Below are 18,665 nucleotides of genomic sequence, written 5' to 3' on the forward strand. Positions count from 1 at the left end.
AGGCCATTGTTTTCTTAGTAAGCACACTACCATCCCTAACGTCCTCCATCCCACAAACATAAAATACAAGTTTTTCATTCCCTGGATGCTACAGATTTAGGCAAATGCTGTTAAAAATAAAGTAATACATTACTGTAGGGTTCTAGGAAGCCGAATCTTGTGCATTTGTGTATTTAAGCACTTGCTCATCTAGAATAGGTGGAATGCATTAGCCTTCCCTTTGCCCTTTGCCTTTTTTTGAGAAACAGTCTTTAACCTCCCATTTCTCAGGTGATGAGAATAACAGATTTTTCTTAAAAATCACCTTTTGGAATTGATGTTCCCAAAGGATATTTGAGAAATTAAATATAGCTCTTTCCAAACCATTCCAAATAAACATGTAATCTCCATAAATGCCAGTGCAAACATAGCTTCAAGACAAATCCCCTACCCAACACCCTCCCTATAATAGGTACTACCCTAAGCCCTTCCTATTTATAAATTCTTGAAGTACTCATCCCCCTAACCTCTAATCTAAAATATCTTCTAGGTAAGTAGTTGGGAAATACTAAGAGCCACTGATCAGAATACACATAAATATGCATGTAAACTTGAGGAAGAATGAATAGAATACACTAGTCTGGCTAATGCAAATAGGAAGAAATGAGAGGTGGGAGACAATGTAGAAAATACTGTGAAGTTGGACAAAAGCATCCTGGGCTACATTTCCTAAGGGTGAGGTAACCTTGGACAAGCTACTTAGTTGGCTCAGACTCTGTTTATATGTCTCTTAAATAGGAATATTAATTGCTGTTATGAATAAATGGTAGTAGGAGAAATCATGTTTTAGATTTTCAAAAGTCTCATACCATCATCTGTGGAGTTTTTATTTTATCCTCGAGTAGGGAGCCCTCAGATGAGAAGAGACATAATATATTCTGTAATGCTGGCCACATTGTGGTTAAGGTAATAACTGATCAAGGCAGAATATGATGAGAAACTGAGCTGGAACAGTGGTAGGGGGAATAGAAGATGGATTTAAGAGATAGTCCAGAGATTGAAACTCAGAACAGTTAATTTTTGAAGTTGAGGAATTGAGAATGTTAAAAATGGCTCAGAGGTTTTCAGTTGGAGTAAGTGGGTTGATAGATATGCTACAGAAGTGGGAAATAGTGGCTTTAAGCAGCTAAAGGAAAGCTTCGGAAGAGAAAGTAAGGAGTTGAACGTCCTCAATTTTGAGTTAGGATGGTTGGAAGGAGTCCAAGAGTGTCCAAGTTAGGCATCTGAAGCTCTAAGGAAAAGTAGAAACCTGAACTTCACTATAAGTTCAAATTTTAGGATCATGGTGTGTTTAGTTTTGTATCATCATTATCATCCACTCTGAGAATATATGTGACATTAGAATAATTATATGTTTCCTAAAAGTTATTATAATTCAGACATTTTAAAAGTCCAGACACTCCTGAATTTCTTACTAGACTTGTGATGTAATTGGTTTGTCAAATGCATATTGGTGGTTTTGGAGAGATTTTGAAAGAGGAATTTATATATTATCATGTCTCTGCATTGGTCACATGTGCTGGTTTTGCTGCCCCTTTTTTGGATACCATACAAGAAGAGATGGATAATAAGGATAATATTGACCTCAGATAACATTTAACTAAGTGTCACTAGTGTTTGTTGCAAATATCTAAACATCCCTTGAAAAGTATAAGGGCAAATTTCAAATGTATTTAAGTGTTTTTAACCAATTAACCTTTCTTATATTATTTAGCTTTTTTTATGGAGAAGAAAACGCTTTAATGAAAAATTTAATGCTTGAGTGATTTCTTAACCTTTCTATTTCTCATTTTCCTTACTAGTTTCCCAAATAAAATTGTTTGAGGTGATAAACATTAATTTTTTTTTTTTTAATTTAGAGAGCAAAGATCATGATCCCAGGGTCCTGGGATTGAGCCCCATGTTCTCCTGCTCCCTCCTCATCAGGGACTCTGTTTTTCCCTCTCCTACTGGCCCTACCTCTCTCAAATAGTTGCCTCTCTCTGAAATAGTGAACAAGTGAACAAGCGAATGTGAATGAGCTCAGGGGAAGGGCAGAGAGAGAGGGAGGGAGAGAATCTTAAGCAGGCTTTGCTTAGCACAGAGCCTAATGTAGGGCTCAATCTCCTAACCCCAAGATCATGACCTGCACTGAAATCGAGAGTCAGACACCTAACTAGCTGAACCACCCAGATGCCCCAAACATTAACAAAGGAACTTTTTGTCAGAAATAATTTGATATGTGTTTTAAATATAAATTCAAATTTACTGATTAAGTAGATAATTAAAGACTTGAAAGATTGGAACAAAATGGAAAATAACAGTATAATGATAGCCATGCCATTCGACTACAAGAATTTGAGGATTTGGAGAGTCTAGGTGATTTTCTCACTGTAAGTGATCATCTCCTAAAAAAGGCAAAACCTACTTTTTTTTTTTAAAGTGACTTCCATACTGTAATTGCAAGACCAGCCCTGTGTTCCTGTTAAATCAAAAGGTTTAGGGGTCACTTAGGGAAGAAAAGAGATTTTTCAGCCTGGTCTGCAAGTGAAATGATATCATGGAGGTGTACTACTTTTGCTGAGATCACACTCCCAGCTTTGTGGGAGCAGTGCAGGGTTATTGCCACCGGTTGCTGAGGACCACCCTGCAGTGGAACAAGCTCAGTGGGTGCATGCAACTCATTGACCAGGGCCAGGTTACAGTCCTTCACTGTAGTATTGCCACACTCTCATCATGGACACTAATTAGTGTCAACCTAACTTTCTCACTTTAAAACCTATATTTTGTTGTTGTTGATTTTAAAAATGCAGTCTTTGAAGGGTGCCTGGGTGGCTCAGTGGGTCAAAGCCTCTGCCCTTGGGTCAGGTCATGATCCCAGGGCCCTGGGATCGAGCCCTGAGTCAGGCGCTCTGCTCAGCAGGGAGCCTGCTTCCCCTCCTGCGCCCCCGCCCCCCTCTGCCTCTCTGCCTACTTGTGATCTATATCTGTCAAGTAAATAAATAATTTTTTTTTTTTAATGTAGTCTTTGAAAAAGAACCATAGGGAAAAAAGTATATCTGGATTGGAAAGCATTGCTTAATTACCTTCAACTGATGAATCAGGAACACAAATGACAAACCTTACATCTCTTAGGGTACACATATGTATACTCCCTTAAAGAATTTGCATTTAATCTTGAATGTATATATTCAAGGTAAGCACTACGATATAATAAGCAAAATATACATGAGATTGTATGTGTGGTATGATTTAAGTAATGTATTTAATGTATTAAATAATGTATTAATACACATAGACAAAAGACCAGAGGAAAATAGGCTGAAGAAATTATAAAGTGACATTACACAGGAGGAAGTACAAACACATGGCAAAATAAGCCACACCAGTAACCAAAAAAAAAAGTAATGTGTTATTTATACCTATTAGTTAACTATATATATAACTATATAATATATAAAATATATATTATGTATATTACATATTTGTGTAATATATGTATGTATATATGTATGTATAATATATGTATATACATAAATTATATATGTATAAAATTATATATACATATATAATTTTTATATATTATATTTATAAATATATATATTATATGATTTATGTATATAAATTATATATATAATGTAAAATATATATTATATAATATATATTTTATATATATATATATAAAATAGGCTCTGCACCCAGCAAGGAGCCCAACACAGGGCTCAGCACAGCTCATGACCCTGAGATCAAGACCTGAGCTGAGATCCAGACCTGGACACTTAACTGATTGAATGAATCACTGAGGCATACCCTCTATTATAATAGAGAACTTTTAAAAAAAATTTTTTTTCTGATAATGATGTTATCTGTTATGCTAGGAATTTGGAAAACAGAAAAGTTTGGGGTGCCTGGGAGGCTCAGTTGGTTAAACGTCTGCCTTCAGCTCAGGTCATGATCCCAGGGTCCTGGGATCAAGCCCCGCACAGGCCTCTCTGCTCAGCAGGGAGCCTGCTTCTCCCTCTGCCTCTGCCTGCTGCTCTGCCTACTTGCGATCTCTCTCTCCATCAAACAAATAAATAAATAAGATCTTTATGGGCGCCTGGGTGGCTCAGTAGGTTAAGCCGCTGCCTTCGGCTCAGGTCATTATCTCAGGGTCCTGGGATCGAGTCCCGCATGGGGCTCTCTGCTCAGCAGGGAGCCTGCTTCCTCCTCGCTCTCTCTCTGCCTGCCTCTCCAACTACTTGTGATTTCTCTCTGTCAAATAAATAAAATCTTTAAAAATAAATAAATAAATAAATAAATAAATAAAATCTTTAAAAAAAAGTTTTAATAAGAAAATAAAAATCACCCATAATTCTACCAGCAAAAGTTTTAGTACAGATACTCTTTTGATGCATTTCTCGTTTCCTTTTTCATACACAAATTAATAATAATTCTATTTTCAAGTACCATACAAAAAATTTTTTTCTACATTATTAAATATCTATAATATCGAGTAATTGGAAACAACCTGAATGTCCCCTCAGTAAAACGATCAGTTTAAATGATTACAAATTAATTCAATGTAATATGTAGTCTGCAGAAGCAGTAATGAAGATTTAATTTCAAAAGAAAATGTGATCAGTTCAATGAAAAAAAGCCATATGTAAAATGATATATATGCTGTAATTGTATCTGCTTGCTTATGTCACAGTAATTTCCATGCCCTGAAATCCCTGTACATCTTTCGTGCCTCAACTTCAGTGCCACCACTTTGAGAATCCTGCTTTCCTTCTCTAGTTCTCCCAAGCAGACTGCTTTCCAGGGGTACCCTTTCGACCTAGTATCTGTTGCCTTTTTAGCTATTATCAGGTTGTATAACTGTTAAAGGGGCAGGGCTGTCTTTATATTTTGTCACCCCCTCACACCTAACACTATGTGCCTGATGAAACAATATTTATTGAAGTCTGATTCTTAGTGTAAAACTGAGGTTTTGTGGCATATACAAAGGAAAAAATCATTCCTAATTTCCAATAAAAGTAATCACATAATGAGAGACAATATAAATAGAATAATTATACATAGATCATAAAAAATTAAATCCTTGAAAACTACACATAGGGATAAGTTCTCAAGAGCAATTACAAAGAAAGCATTAACAATAGCAAATAACACCCATTGTATAAGTACATATTCTTGTAGTCACTTAATCGGGACCAAAATAAACACTGCTCCCAAAATAGATGTTCCTTTTTGCAACATAAAGTTCTGTAATGTAATACTATACATTTGAATATTGATGGCTGGGGATGGGGAGCAACATCTATACAAGCAGTTTTAATTGCAAAAATGTTCTTTTTTATACCATGTGTCAGTATAACTATACCACTCATTAGAATATTCTTCTCTAAAAATAAAGATTGTGACCTCGTCAGAGCTCCTATACAGTGCCCAGTACCTTACAGATGCCCCAGAATGCTTCTGGAATTTGAACTTTTATGTGAGAAGAATATTTGGGGGCTAGATCAGTTTAGAGGAAGCTTGATATATTAAATTTATAATTTTAATAAAAACTTTTAATAAATACTTAACAAATTTATCATTTTTATAGTGAGTTTGGTGTTTCCTCCTTGGTCAGAGACCTGTTTTCTTCACCTTTAGTTAGAAGCCTGGATTTTCTTTTCAGATTGAGGCCCAATGTATACAACATACATTTCAACTAAGAAAAGATGCCCACCTAGGAAGAAGAAAAAATCTTTTTTTAAAAAATGATATAAGGGGCACCTGGCTGATTCAGTCATTGAAGCATGTGACTCTTGGAGTTTTAAGTTTGCACCCCATATGGGGTGTAGAGATTAATTAAAAATAATATCTTTAAAAAAAAGATGATATAGTGAAATAGAATCTGGCATGTTTTAGCTACATGTATACAACTTGAATGCAATTGAACTTCCATGCAGTTAAAGTTAATTTTCATGTACTTAAAAATGTGTAGAAATTGAGCCCATTATTTCCCCCCATTGTACTAGAGTGTTAATATACTAAGTTAAGTCTGAATTATAGATAAGAAAATTAAGGAACGTAGTAGCTTTTTCCAGATCACATATGTACTGAATGTATCTGTTATAATCTTGATTATATAATTGGGGGATACATGTCTTTATTTTTTTAACCGGACAGTCATGTGTCTTGTGTAGGCAAAACCATTCACCTTTATATAAGTTTCTATACTTTGTGAGAATTATTCCCTGCTGATTTTATTCATAAAAATTCTGAAAATATAATATGTGACATTTACTTAATCTCCTTAAGTTAGTGGTTCTTAATCCTTTTTGCATCAGAGAATTTTATTTCAACATTCCAGGGGGGAAAAAAGTACATATATGTAAAATTTTATATAGCCAGTGTTTCCCCTGAATCTAGTCCTGAATTTTCTGCTTTCTATATAGATGCTTTTTTATATCCTGTATCTTTGATATTTGAATTCTGAATTAATTATACTGTGTGCTTTTAGAAGTGTCAAGAGATCTCATTATGAAGCAGATTCTTTATAAAGGTTTTCCATAATACTACAGCAGAGTTCTTACATGTTTTATTAAGCATTTTTCATTGTAATTCTGAAATTTTCTTTCTGAATTGAAATAGTTACTTTATATGCTATATTTTTCTCTCAGCTTTATTTTTCTGGCTATTGTCTCTTGACCAACAACAGATTTTCTCTTTTTATTCTAGATTCTGAAGAGGCTCGGTCTGTAAATCCTTCCAGTGTTGATGAAAATATTGACTCTGAGACAGAGAAAGACTCTCTCATCTGTGAAAGTAAACAGATAATTCCCAGTAAAGCACCTCTTCCATCTGCTCTTGATGAATATGAGTTCAAAGATGATGATGATGAAGAAATAAATAAAATGATTGATGACAGACATATTCTTAGGAAAGAGATACGAAAAGAGAATGAAGCTGAAGTAGAAAAGAATAGTTTATTTACCAAACAGGAGAAAGCTTTCTATCCTAAATCATTTAAAAGTAAAAAACAAAAGCCATCGAGAGTTTTGTATTCAAGTTCTGAAAGTTCAGATGAAGAAATTCTTCAGAATAAAAAGGTTTCTGCTCCATGTTCTGTCCCTGAAACGTCAAATTCTGATACACAAACCAAAAAGGAATATGGAGTTTCAAATGAACACAAACAGAAAGGCAAAGCTAAAAGAAAATTAAAGAACCAGAACAAAAATAAAGAGAACCAAGAGCTGAAGCAAGAAAAAGAGGGGAAAGAAAATACCAGAGTAACAAACTTGACAGTTAATACTGCACTAGATTGCTCAGAAAAGACCAGAGAGGAGGGGAATTTTAGAAAATCTTTTAGCCCGAAAGATGATACTTCGTTACATTTATTTCATATCTCCACAGGTAAATCTCCCAAACATTCTTGTGGACTAAGTGAAAAGCAGTCAACACCACTAAAACAAGAACATACTAAAACATGTTTATCACCAGGAAGTTCTGAAATGTCTTTACAGCCTGATCTTGTTCGGTATGATAATACAGAATCTGAATTCTTGCCAGAAAGTTCAAGTGTAAAATCTTGTAAGCATAAGGAAAAAAATAAACATCAGAAAGATTTCCACTTAGAATTTGGTGAAAAGTCAAATGCCAAAGTAAAGGATGAAGATCATAGTCCAACATTTGAAAATTCAGATTGCACACTGAAAAAAATGGATAAAGAGGGTAAAACATTAAAAAAGCATAAATTGAAACATAAAGAGAGGGAAAAAGAAAAGCATAAAAAAGAGATTGAAGGTGAAAAGGAAAAGTACAAAAATAGAGATAGTGCTAAAGAGTTGCAGCGGAGTGTAGAATTTGATAGAGAATTTTGGAAAGAGAATTTTTTTAAAAGTGATGAGACTGAAGATCTGTTTTTAAATATGGAGCATGAGTCCCTAACAGAAAAAAAATCAAAATTGGAAAAAAACATAAAAGAAGATAAATCAACCAAGGAAAAACATGTTTCAAAAGAGAGGAATTTTAAGGAAGAACGAGAGAAGATTAAAAAGGAAAGTGAGAAATCTTTCAGGGAAGAAAAAACAAAAGATTTAAAAGAAGAAAGAGAGAACATACCCATAGATAAAGAAACAGAATGCAGTTCTTTAGGAACAAATGCCAGTGAAGAATCTACAGGGTTACACTCAATGGAAAAGGAAATAGAGATGGAAAAACAAGAAAAGCATATAAAAGAAAATAAGGAAAAATCTGAGAGGCGGTTTCAGACTAAAGAAAAGGATGTTGAGAAGACTGAAAGAAAAAATTCTGAAAAAGAAAAGAAGACCAAACATGAGCATAAGTCAGAGAAAGACAAGTTAGATCTTAGTGACTGTGTTGACAGAATAAAAGAAAAAGACAGGCTGTATTCACATCACTCTGAGCGTTGCCACAAAGAAGGAGAGAAGATAAAAAATATCACCACTGTGAAAAAAACTGATGATAGAGAGAAAAGTAGAGAAAAGATCGATAGAAAACATGACAAAGAAAAACCTGAAAAAGAGAGGCATTTAGCAGAAAACAAAGAAAAGCACTTGATAGAAAAAAAAAACAAACAAGCAGACAATAGTGACTATACTAAATCAGAAAAGAGCAAAAATAAAGAAAAAGACAGGGAGGTAGATAAAAAGGAAAAATCGAGAGATAAAGAAGGTGTAAATATAACTAACTCCAAACACTTCCAGGAGGAGAAGAAGTCAAGTATAGCAGACAGTAGTAAAGCACAACATGAGAAAACTTTATCCCTTAAAGAAAAAACAAAAGATGAACCTTTGAAAACGCCGGATGGAAAAGAAAAAGATAAAAAAGATAAAGACATAGACAGATACAAAGAAAGAGATAAGCATAAGGATAAAATTCAACTAAATAGTTTACTCAAAGTAAAATCTGAAGCAGATAAGCCTAAAGTTAAGTCATCACCAGCATCAAAAGATACTCGACCTAAAGAAAAGAGGTTAGTGAATGATGATTTAATGCAGACAAGTTTTGAACGAATGCTAAGCCTTAAAGACCTAGAAATAGAGCAGTGGCACAAAAAACACAAGGAAAAAATTAAGCAAAAAGAAAAGGAGCGGTTGAGAAATCGGAATTGTTTAGAACTTAAAGTGAAAGATAAAGAAAAAACAAAGCATTCGCTAGCTGAGTCCAAAAATAAAGAACTTACTAGGTCAAAGAGTTCAGAGTTGACTGATGCTTATACCAAGGAGAAACAGTCGAAAGATGTTGTAAGTAACAGATCACAATCTGTTGATGCCAAAAATATAACAAATTTAGGGAAGTCATCTTTTGTTTCAGATAATAGCTTAAACAGATCTCCTAGATCAGAAAGTGAAAAGCCAGGTCTCAGCTCCAGATCTGTATCCATGATTTCGGTTGCTAGCTCAGAAGATTCCTGCCATACCACAGTGACAACCCCCAGGCCTCCAGTTGAATATGACTCTGACTTTATGTTAGAGGGCTCAGATTCCCAAATGTCCTTTTCCCAGTCACCGTTTTTGCCAGTTGCCAAATCTCCTGCCCTTCATGAAAGGGAATTAGATAGTTTGGCTGAACTTCCAGAGCGGATTAAACCACCATATACAAGCCGACTTCCAACATCCCATCTCCGATCATCTTCTGTAGAAGATGTTAAACTAATTATAAATGAGGGGAGACCAACTGTAGAAGTTCGAAGATGTAGTATGCCATCTGTCATTTGTGAACATACAAAACAATTCCAAACAGTATCAGAAGAAAGCAGTCAAGGTGGCTTAGCTGTGCCAAGAGATACTTGTCTTTCTCCCAAATCTGAGGTGCCCTCAAATGTGCCTGAAAGAGAACTTTCAAATGTGTCTAACATTCATTCCAGTTTTGCTGCCTCTCCAACTAGATCTGTAAGCAGCAAATACATTTCAGCTGATATAAATGTTATCAAGAGTACTGCTCCAGTGGGCACTTTAATGGACAGTCCTGTGCATTTAGAGCAATCTAATCAGGTTGGTGTGATCCAAAATAAATCATGGGAGGTGCCTAATGACAGACTGGAGTCATTAAGCACTGGTGACTTGAGCTGCCCAAATTCTAGTGCACCTGATCAAGATTCTTCTGTTCAGGGTTTTTGTAATTCTGAAAACAAAATACTAAAAGAACAGAACACGGATTTTTTATCCCTGCACCAGACTGAACTACCAGGAAACTCTTGTGCTCAGGACCCAGTGTCCTTTCTGCCTTCACAGCAACCTTGTTCTTTCCACAGCCAATCACTTTCAGATGCTGAATCTAAACATATGTCTGTATCATATGTTGCCAATCAAGAGCTGGGTATTGCACAACAGAAAAATGCAGTTCAAATTATGAATTCTGTTTTAGATACTGATAATGAATCTACGAAAGAAATGGAAAATACTTTTGTCCTAACAGATGTCAAAAAGACAGATGCCTTTGTCCCAGTGTACTCTGAAAGCACTGTTCAAGAAGCATCACCAAATTTTGAAAAGGCTAATACTTTGTCTGTATTACCACCAGAAAAAGACTTTAGTGGAAGTGATGCTTCTTCCCAGCTAAATACACATTACACATTTAGCAAACTAATGTATAAGTCTTCCAGTGGCCATGAGGTTGAAAGTAGCACTTCTGATATTCAGGTTATTTCACATGATAAAGAAAACAAACTGGAGAGTTTGGTCTTAACTCACCTGAATGATAAATTTGATTCTGATTTATGTGAAATGAGTACAGGGATGCCAAAAGGAAACCTAAATGAACAAGATAATCCAAAACATTGCCCTGAAGGTGAAAAGTGTTTGCTTTCCATGGAGGATGAAGAATCACAACAAAGCACTTTATCAAGTCTGGAAAACCATTTACAACAACCGGCTCAACCAGAGATGCATAAATATGGTCAAATAGGTAAAGTAGAATTAGAAGAAAATGCTGATGACGATAAAACTGAAAACCAGATCCCTCAAAGGATGACTAGAAACAAAGCAAATACAGTGGCAAATCAGAGCAAACAGATTCTTGCTAGCTGTACACTATTCTCAGAAAAAGACAATGAATCTTCATCTCCTAGAGGAAGAATAAGGTTGACTGAAGAAGATGACCCTCAGATTCACCACCCACGGAAAAGGAAAGTGTCACGTGTACCACAGCCTGTGCAAGTGAGTCCCTCTTTACTGCAAGCAAAAGAGAAAACTCAGCAGTCTCTGGCAGCCATTGTAGACTCCCTGAAACTAGATGAGATTCAGCCATACAGTTCAGAGAGAGCGAATCCGTATTTTGAATACTTGCACATACGGAAAAAAATTGAAGAAAAGCGCAAACTGTTGTGTAGTGTTATTCCTCAAGCACCTCAGTATTATGATGAGTATGTGACATTTAATGGATCCTATCTCCTGGATGGAAACCCCTTAAGCAAGATTTGCATTCCCACAGTAAGTAACATCACTTAACACGCATCTGCTGTCCAGTAGAAGTATGATGCAAGTCATTTACATAGTTTTAATTTTTCTAGTAGCCACATTTTAAAAAGTAAAAAGAAACAGGTAAAATTAATTTAAACATTTTATTTAACCCAGTATATTCAAAATAACTACCTCAAAATATATCAGTGTAGAGAAGTTGTTTATGAATGAGACATGTTATATTCCTCTTTTTTTTTGTACTAAGTATTAGAAATCTGGTGTACGTATAGTACCTCTCGGTTCAAAGTAAATGCATTCAATAGCCATGTGTGGCTAGCGGCTACCTTATCAATCAGCACTGGTCTACAGTGTTTTCTTTTTCCTTACCTGCTTTTCCTTCATCCCCAAAGAGGTATGCTTTTATTTCGCTGACTCACTTACACGTGCGTCTGGAACAGTCTTCTCTGGAATTTCCCTCTGTTGAGCCTCTTCTTGCTGGTGTATTCTTAATATTCTCTCTCAGTTGGCCTTTATCCACCCATTCCGAACATACTTGTTTTTCCTTCATCCTGGGGAGAAAAAACTTACCCTATGACTATGCCAGTTTGTCACGATCTCCTTGTCTCTTTCCTTTACTACCACACTCTTGAAGAGTAGTCTATGCCTGATGTTTTCTCTTTATCACTGCCTATTTATCTCTTAAACCATATGCACAGATCACCAGTGAGCTTGTGGTGCCACATTTGTTGGCCTCTTTTTCTTTCGACTTGATCTTTGTCACATTTGACATTGTGACCATCTTGTTCATAAAACTTGCCCCTCCTTGGTTTTTTGATGGTATGCTCTTCTGGTTCCCTTGCCTCAATGACATATCTTTTTCTCTCTCTTTTAATGACTCCTGTACCCACCTTAAAGCATCAGAGTTCCCTAGGAATCATTCTTCAGTCAACTTTTTGTCGTTGTGGTCTTGGCTATTCCTGTGGTTTCAGCACTCTACCACATGTCAGTTTAGTCCCCTAAAATTCTTACCTTAGCCATGTCATCTCTGTTGACCTCCAGAATCAGATGTACATGCCTCTTGGGCAGCATTACCTATATGATCTGCAGATACCTGTCATAGGTTTAGTTGCCCAGGAAGTAGGCCCTGAGATTCTGCACAAAGCTTATTGGTAAGTGCTGTCAGGAACAATACCTATAACCGTGTGAAGGAACCGCAATTCAGCAGAGCAGGAAGTCGAACTGAGATGTAGTTGCAGCATTCATTTCAGCTGGAACTCAGGAGTGGGGTCACCCTTTTGACATGTAGCGTGCCTCTAAGGAGGGAACATGACCTTGGGCACACCAACTGTCTTCCCTTCCGGGGTTCCCATTGCCAGTTTCTTGAGAGGAACTCCAGAGAGCTTTCAGCCTCCAGCACTCCTGGGAGCTGGGGTTGAGTGCCTCATTCCTGAAGGAGGATTCTAACCATGCGCCAAGTATCCACTCCAACTTTAGATTCCCAAAGACCAAAAGAAATGATTTGTCTTTCATTGTCTCAGAAGCAAATCTTTATTATTAGTGATGACACCAGAGTACTGACCTTCTCAGTTACCATATTCTGTTCTACCTTAGAACTCTCTCCATTAACTCTGCCTTCCACCACTGCCCTGTTTTAGGGCTCTCGTCATCATCTCTCACTTAAAACATGCAGCAACTTTGTCACTTCTTTTTTTCCTACTCTCTTTCTGCAGGAGCCTTCTCTTTTGTTGTGAAATATATATCCTATTTAAAACAGTAAAGGGGCTCCTGGCTGGCTCAAATCAGAAGAGCATGTGACTCTTGATCTCAGGGTTGTGAGTTCAAGTCCTGCATTGGTTTTAGAGATTGCTTAAATAATAAAACTTAAAAAAAAAAACCCCAACAATAAAAACTATTACCCTACTTAAGTATTTTAGCTGTGATTAGCTGTCTTCACATTACCTACAGCTTAAAATCCACATCTAGTCCTGTTGTAACCATTTATTTTATAATCTGATCCCAATCTACCCCTTCAGCTTCGTTTCCTCACAACTTCCAAACTCACCCAATAATTCAGCCATATTTCACTCACTCTTCAACAGAAATCTGTTGTTCGCTACTCTTGGTAGTTAGTGCTGTTCCTTCTGCCTGAAATACTGTTCCTGCCAGGCTTTTTTTTCTATTCTCTTCCTTACCTTTCTTCCAGCTGTGTTGTCACTTCTGTGCAAAATCTTGTCAAAGCAGAATTGTTTGTGTCTTCCTCATACTTTCACTATGATATCATAGTTAGCTGCTCACATGTCTGCCTGTAATCTGATTAAGGGATAGGGCACTATTTCTCTCTTATAGAATGAGTCCCAAATTTATCTTTAGCTGTGAGTACACTGTTGATTTCCCTGTTTCTAGCTTCTTCTGAACATCACCTGAGTGTCCTGCAATATCCATGTAATTATCAGGTCCAATACCAAACCAATTTATCCTATCTCAAAAGAGAGCACAGGTAGGCAGAGCGGCAGGCAGAGGGAGAGGGAGAAGCAGCTCTCCACTTAGCAGGGAGCCCGATGTGGGACTTGATTCCAGGACCTTGGGATCATGACCTGAGCTAAAGGCAGCCACTTAACCAACTGAGCCACTCAGGCGCCCCTTTTGTTTGTTTTTAATGAGAATTATTAAAGAAACACACAGCACAGTATAGTAGAAAGAGCAGTAGTTTCCAGGTAGTATACGTAAGTTTGTCTGGATTTTACTACAAACCAGCTGTGTGATCTTAAATAATTCCTTCTCTGATCCTTAATTTTCACATCCGTAAAACCATAATACCAACCCTACCTCAAAGTAGGTTGAAATAGTACAGGCTCTAACCCATTAAAAATGTTAAAACATTTTATAGATTTAAGAGGTTATCATTATTTTATCCCACTCAAAATAACCTTAAGGTTCATATTTATTAGAATTAATATGCAACCCCCCACCTTTTGTTCATAAAAGGCTGTGCTTTTGAGCTTACTGGACTGAAACTCATTTGTTCAATACTTTTTTTCTAAAAAGTAATGAAAAGCCAGAATAACAAAAATCACTTTTATACTACATTATTTTTAATAGGTTCCAGTATGATTTTTTCCATTTGTTTCCTCTGTCAGCTGTCATTTTATTGAATTGATCTCTCCACATTTGTGTGATCTATTTATAGAACCTGTTAGAAATGTAGTGAAACACCTCCAAAGTCAGCTTAAGTGTTTGTCATTCTCGCAAATATTTTTCTCATAATTTAGACAGAATGCTGCTGTTTTTCCAGAGAAAGTCAAAGGAAGAAAAATAAAACTATAGGTCAGGTTCCCAAAAGACAAATGAACTGGGGGAGAATAAAAGGAAAAGACTTGTCACATCCTGGTATCTACTGTGGTTATGAGTACCAGCACACAGATCCCTACAGGGAGATTCTAAGAGTGGATGTCAGGAAGGAAGACCATCCAAGGGAATCTGTCAGGAGAGTTTATATTCTGGAGACTCCTGGGAATAACAGATCCTAAAAGACAAAAGCTCCAAACATGATTTACCTAAAGATAGATGGGGAAACAGGAAAGGGGAGGTTTCCTCAGAAAGTCTCCATATATTTTGTTTTTGGTGGTTTTACCATTTCTCTGTACATGGATGCTGAAGATTTCCAAATTTTCATATTCTGCCCAAACCTCTCTTAGCTTCCTTTTTTGCTAAATAGACATAGCTCCACGTGAATGTCCATGAGCTCCGCAAACTTGACATATTAGGCCTGAATTTAACTCAAAACCCTATTTCTCTTTTCTCCTGTCCCTTCTCCCCTCCTGGATTATCTCTTACCACCCATTTGGTCCTCATGCTAAAGGACTCACAAGTCCTCTGCAGCTACGCCCTCTCTTTTATCCTTAGTCACCATATTTTTGGACCCCTTCCCTTCCATTCCCTCCTCCTCATACCAGGGTCACAGTGATTTGCTTCCTTCCTTTCTTGCCTGTAGTCTTGCCCTCCTAATACCTGTTCTGCAGACACAGCAGTGAACTGTAAGGTCTTTCAGCGGTTTCCCACTGCATACAAAATTTACCTTACTGTGTTATGCGTAATATCTGTTCCACAGTGTGTAATTAAACACATGGGGATGATGGTGGGGAAGGTGAGGAGGGCTCATGGTCAGATACGTTTGGGAAATGGAACACCGTTAATCTAAAGATAATAGGTTTCTTTTGTCACTGTAGAACTTCTCAAAATGAGTAAGTTTAATTTGTTAATTAGATACCTAAGCAAGCGTATATGTACAGTTTTCCCAAACTTACTCATTCTTAGAACCATTTCCTGCAAGTCATGTTTATGGGCCCAGTGTTCTGTGGAACACACTTTAAGAAAACTAGTCTAAGTGTGCCTGGGTGGCTCAGTTGGTTAAGCATCTGCCTTCGGCTCAGCTCACGATCCCAAGGTCCTGGGTTCCAGCCCCACATTGGGCTCCTGGCTCAGTGGGGAGCCTGTGTCTCCTTCTGCCTGCTTGTGCACTCATTGTTGCTCACTCTCTCTCCCTCTCTCTGTTAAATAAATAAAAATATAAAATAAAATTAAATTAAATTAAGCTAATCTTAAAAAAAAGAAAGAAAGAAGGAAAGAAAAGCTGGTTTACAGAATTAGACTGCAACCCTTATTACTTTGCCCCTACTGATCTCCCCATCTTCATGCCCTACGATTCTTTCCCTCAAAGTTGATGTCTCCAGAACAACTTGTAGTTTTCCAGACACCATACTATCTCTTCGTTTTGTACACTTGATCACACTGCCCTCTCTTCTGGGAATTGTCTCCCTCTCTTCTTTCTCTTCTTTTTTCCCCCACAACTGATTTCTCTCACCTTGTGATTCTGGCTCTTCCTTTAACATGTAGTAGCCTCAGGCATTACCCTCTCCAAGAAGTTTTCTCTGATACCCCAGGCTCAAAGGAGTAGATACTCTTCCTCTGGGCTGCATAAAGGAAGCCTTTATGATTTGGGAAAACTTCAACATAGTATCACTAAACTTCACTATTACTCTTACTAAACTTAAAAATGTTTCAGAAATCAAATAATTTTATTACTGTAGTTAGAGGCCTGAAAAATAATCTGCCCCAGTAAGTTACTTGTCCTGTAGAGTTTTCCGCATTGATTCAACTGAGTGAAATCATGTGATGTTATTTAACCTTTTTTTCACTCCCCCATAATTCCTGTAAACTGTTTACTGATTATAAGTATAGAGTCCCAATCAGATCCAGGTTTGATTCTTTGCCTAAAGCTTTTCATATATGGTGTATAATTCCTTTAGCCCCACATCAAGACATACATAGAATCTGCTTGTCCCACCTTCTGAAGAATCAGAAAAGTCAGCTATCAGAAAAGTCAAGCTATTCTGTGGTTCCTGAACATACTGAGATACTTTACTTTTCCCTAAATGCTGACAGTAGTTAGAAGCTAGAGATGGGGGTGGAGGGAGGAATATAGATATTCCAAGGGACAGAGGGAGAATATTAGGGGATCACAGATGTCTCTATATTAACTCTGTAACAATGCATAGATGGTATCTGTTTCCTTAACCTCCAGCATATACCAGAATGCAGTCCACTGTAATAATCGATTTAGAGATGAACCAACCATAAGATTTTTGGTGTATGGAAAGAAAAAATGGGTTATCACCTATAATAAAGAAGTTTTAAAACTACAGGTCTATTAGAGGATAACTCCATCTTTTTATGAGAGACTTCATGTATACTACACTAAGACTCAGACTGCTGTAACCTTTAGGACCGGACTGTTTGCTTGTTTTTTTCCCCCCTGCTTTTGTGAACCCTCACTCCCTGTTTATGAGCTGTCACTGATGCTCTAAAATGTGTCTCTGTAAAAAGGAATTTCCTTAGTCCTTAGGCTTTTTAATTTGCTCTTTGAAATTTGCTGTGGCCTCAGAATTAAAACATCTAAGTTTCTCGTTATGTTCTGTGCTTCAGACTGTTGAAGTTGAGAATAATCGGTTGTATAATTGTTACTGTATTATCTAATTCAGAGAACATCATAATTTATGTTTTTATTAACTGATCGAGTAAGAGGTTTAGCTGGTTCAGTCAGAAGAGAGCTGACTCTTGATCTTGAGGTTGTAATTTTGAGCCCCATATTGTGTGTAGAGATTACTTAAATAAAACTTTGTTAAAAATTAGGAATAGCTCATTGTTGTATTTTTAACTAATGTATGTTTTTAAAAATTAGATTACACCACCACCTTCACTGTCAGATCCACTTAAAGAGCTTTTTCGGCAACAGGAAGTTGTAAGAATGAAACTACGTTTGCAACACAGTATTGAAAGGGTAAGAAGTGTTTAAATTTATGCAAAAAATTATTGTATTTTAACAGTAGATCATAATGACCTACATTATATTTTATGTGTATATGTATATATTTTATATACACACACACATATAACTGCCTTAGGGGATTTTCCTTATTTAGAACCATTTTGGGAAATGGTTTAATTTTGTTTTCTTGTACCTGTGTAGTTAGGGAATTTTCAAGCCTATTTCAGGGTAGCTGTCCTTATGTTACAGTTCGTGTCGAGTGTTTTTTTGATGTATAAAAATCTCTTAATAATTTCTTATTATCATTTGCTGAATTTGTGGAACTAAAGTGGTGAATTCCAAGTTAGGTAGTTGGATTTCCAAGTTTTCTGCTTCAGTGCAGAATACTTAGAAAAGCTGTTCTTATTGGTCCTTAGATTTCTGCTTTCGTATTCTAGTTTCTAGTGGTTAATCTTGGCATGGGATGATGTGAGAAAACCTATCTATTTATAGAAATCACAAAATTCATTTCACTTGGATTGACAAAAATGTAGCACCTTCTTAGTCTTTTGGGAGGGCCAGGGACTTCTGAAACTTGGTATGAACTGTGTTTCTTCTTTATAGAGGTATATATACTCTTACAAAAACAAAAGTATGCAGTTTCTTTGATTCTTACATAACTGATTTCCTAGGGCAGAGGTTTTTCACTTTTCTGTGCCATGAGACCCATGTAACAATCTGGTAAATATAAAACCTTTTCTCAAAATTATGTTTTTAAATTAATAAATTTATAGCATTGCAAAGAGAACAATAAATGAAAGAAGCACTGATACAGAACTTAAAACATTGTGCATGACCTATGGCAATGAATATTTTGTTCTCAATAAGAAGTTAAGTCACATTATACACATCAATAGCTATTTCAACCATCAGGCATGTTTGAAGCC

At 36.5% G+C, this 18,665-nt stretch overlaps 1 protein-coding gene across 5 annotated transcripts in view; it reads left to right on the top strand.

Moving 5' to 3' along the window:
* Positions 1 to 18,665, top strand: part of ANKRD12 (ankyrin repeat domain 12) — a 130,742-nt gene that overhangs the window by 95,368 nt on the left and 16,709 nt on the right. For all 5 annotated transcript variants that reach the window (XM_032309640.1, XM_032309639.1, XM_032309641.1 and 2 more), the window contains 2 exons: positions 6,730 to 11,444; positions 17,653 to 17,751. In XM_032309640.1, the coding sequence (XP_032165531.1) occupies positions 6,730 to 11,444; positions 17,653 to 17,751 (4,814 nt within the window). The remainder of the gene's footprint in view (positions 1 to 6,729; positions 11,445 to 17,652; positions 17,752 to 18,665) is intronic.

This window comes from Mustela erminea, chromosome 13 (genome assembly GCF_009829155.1).
Source record: "Mustela erminea isolate mMusErm1 chromosome 13, mMusErm1.Pri, whole genome shotgun sequence".
NCBI lineage: Eukaryota > Metazoa > Chordata > Mammalia > Carnivora > Mustelidae > Mustela > Mustela erminea.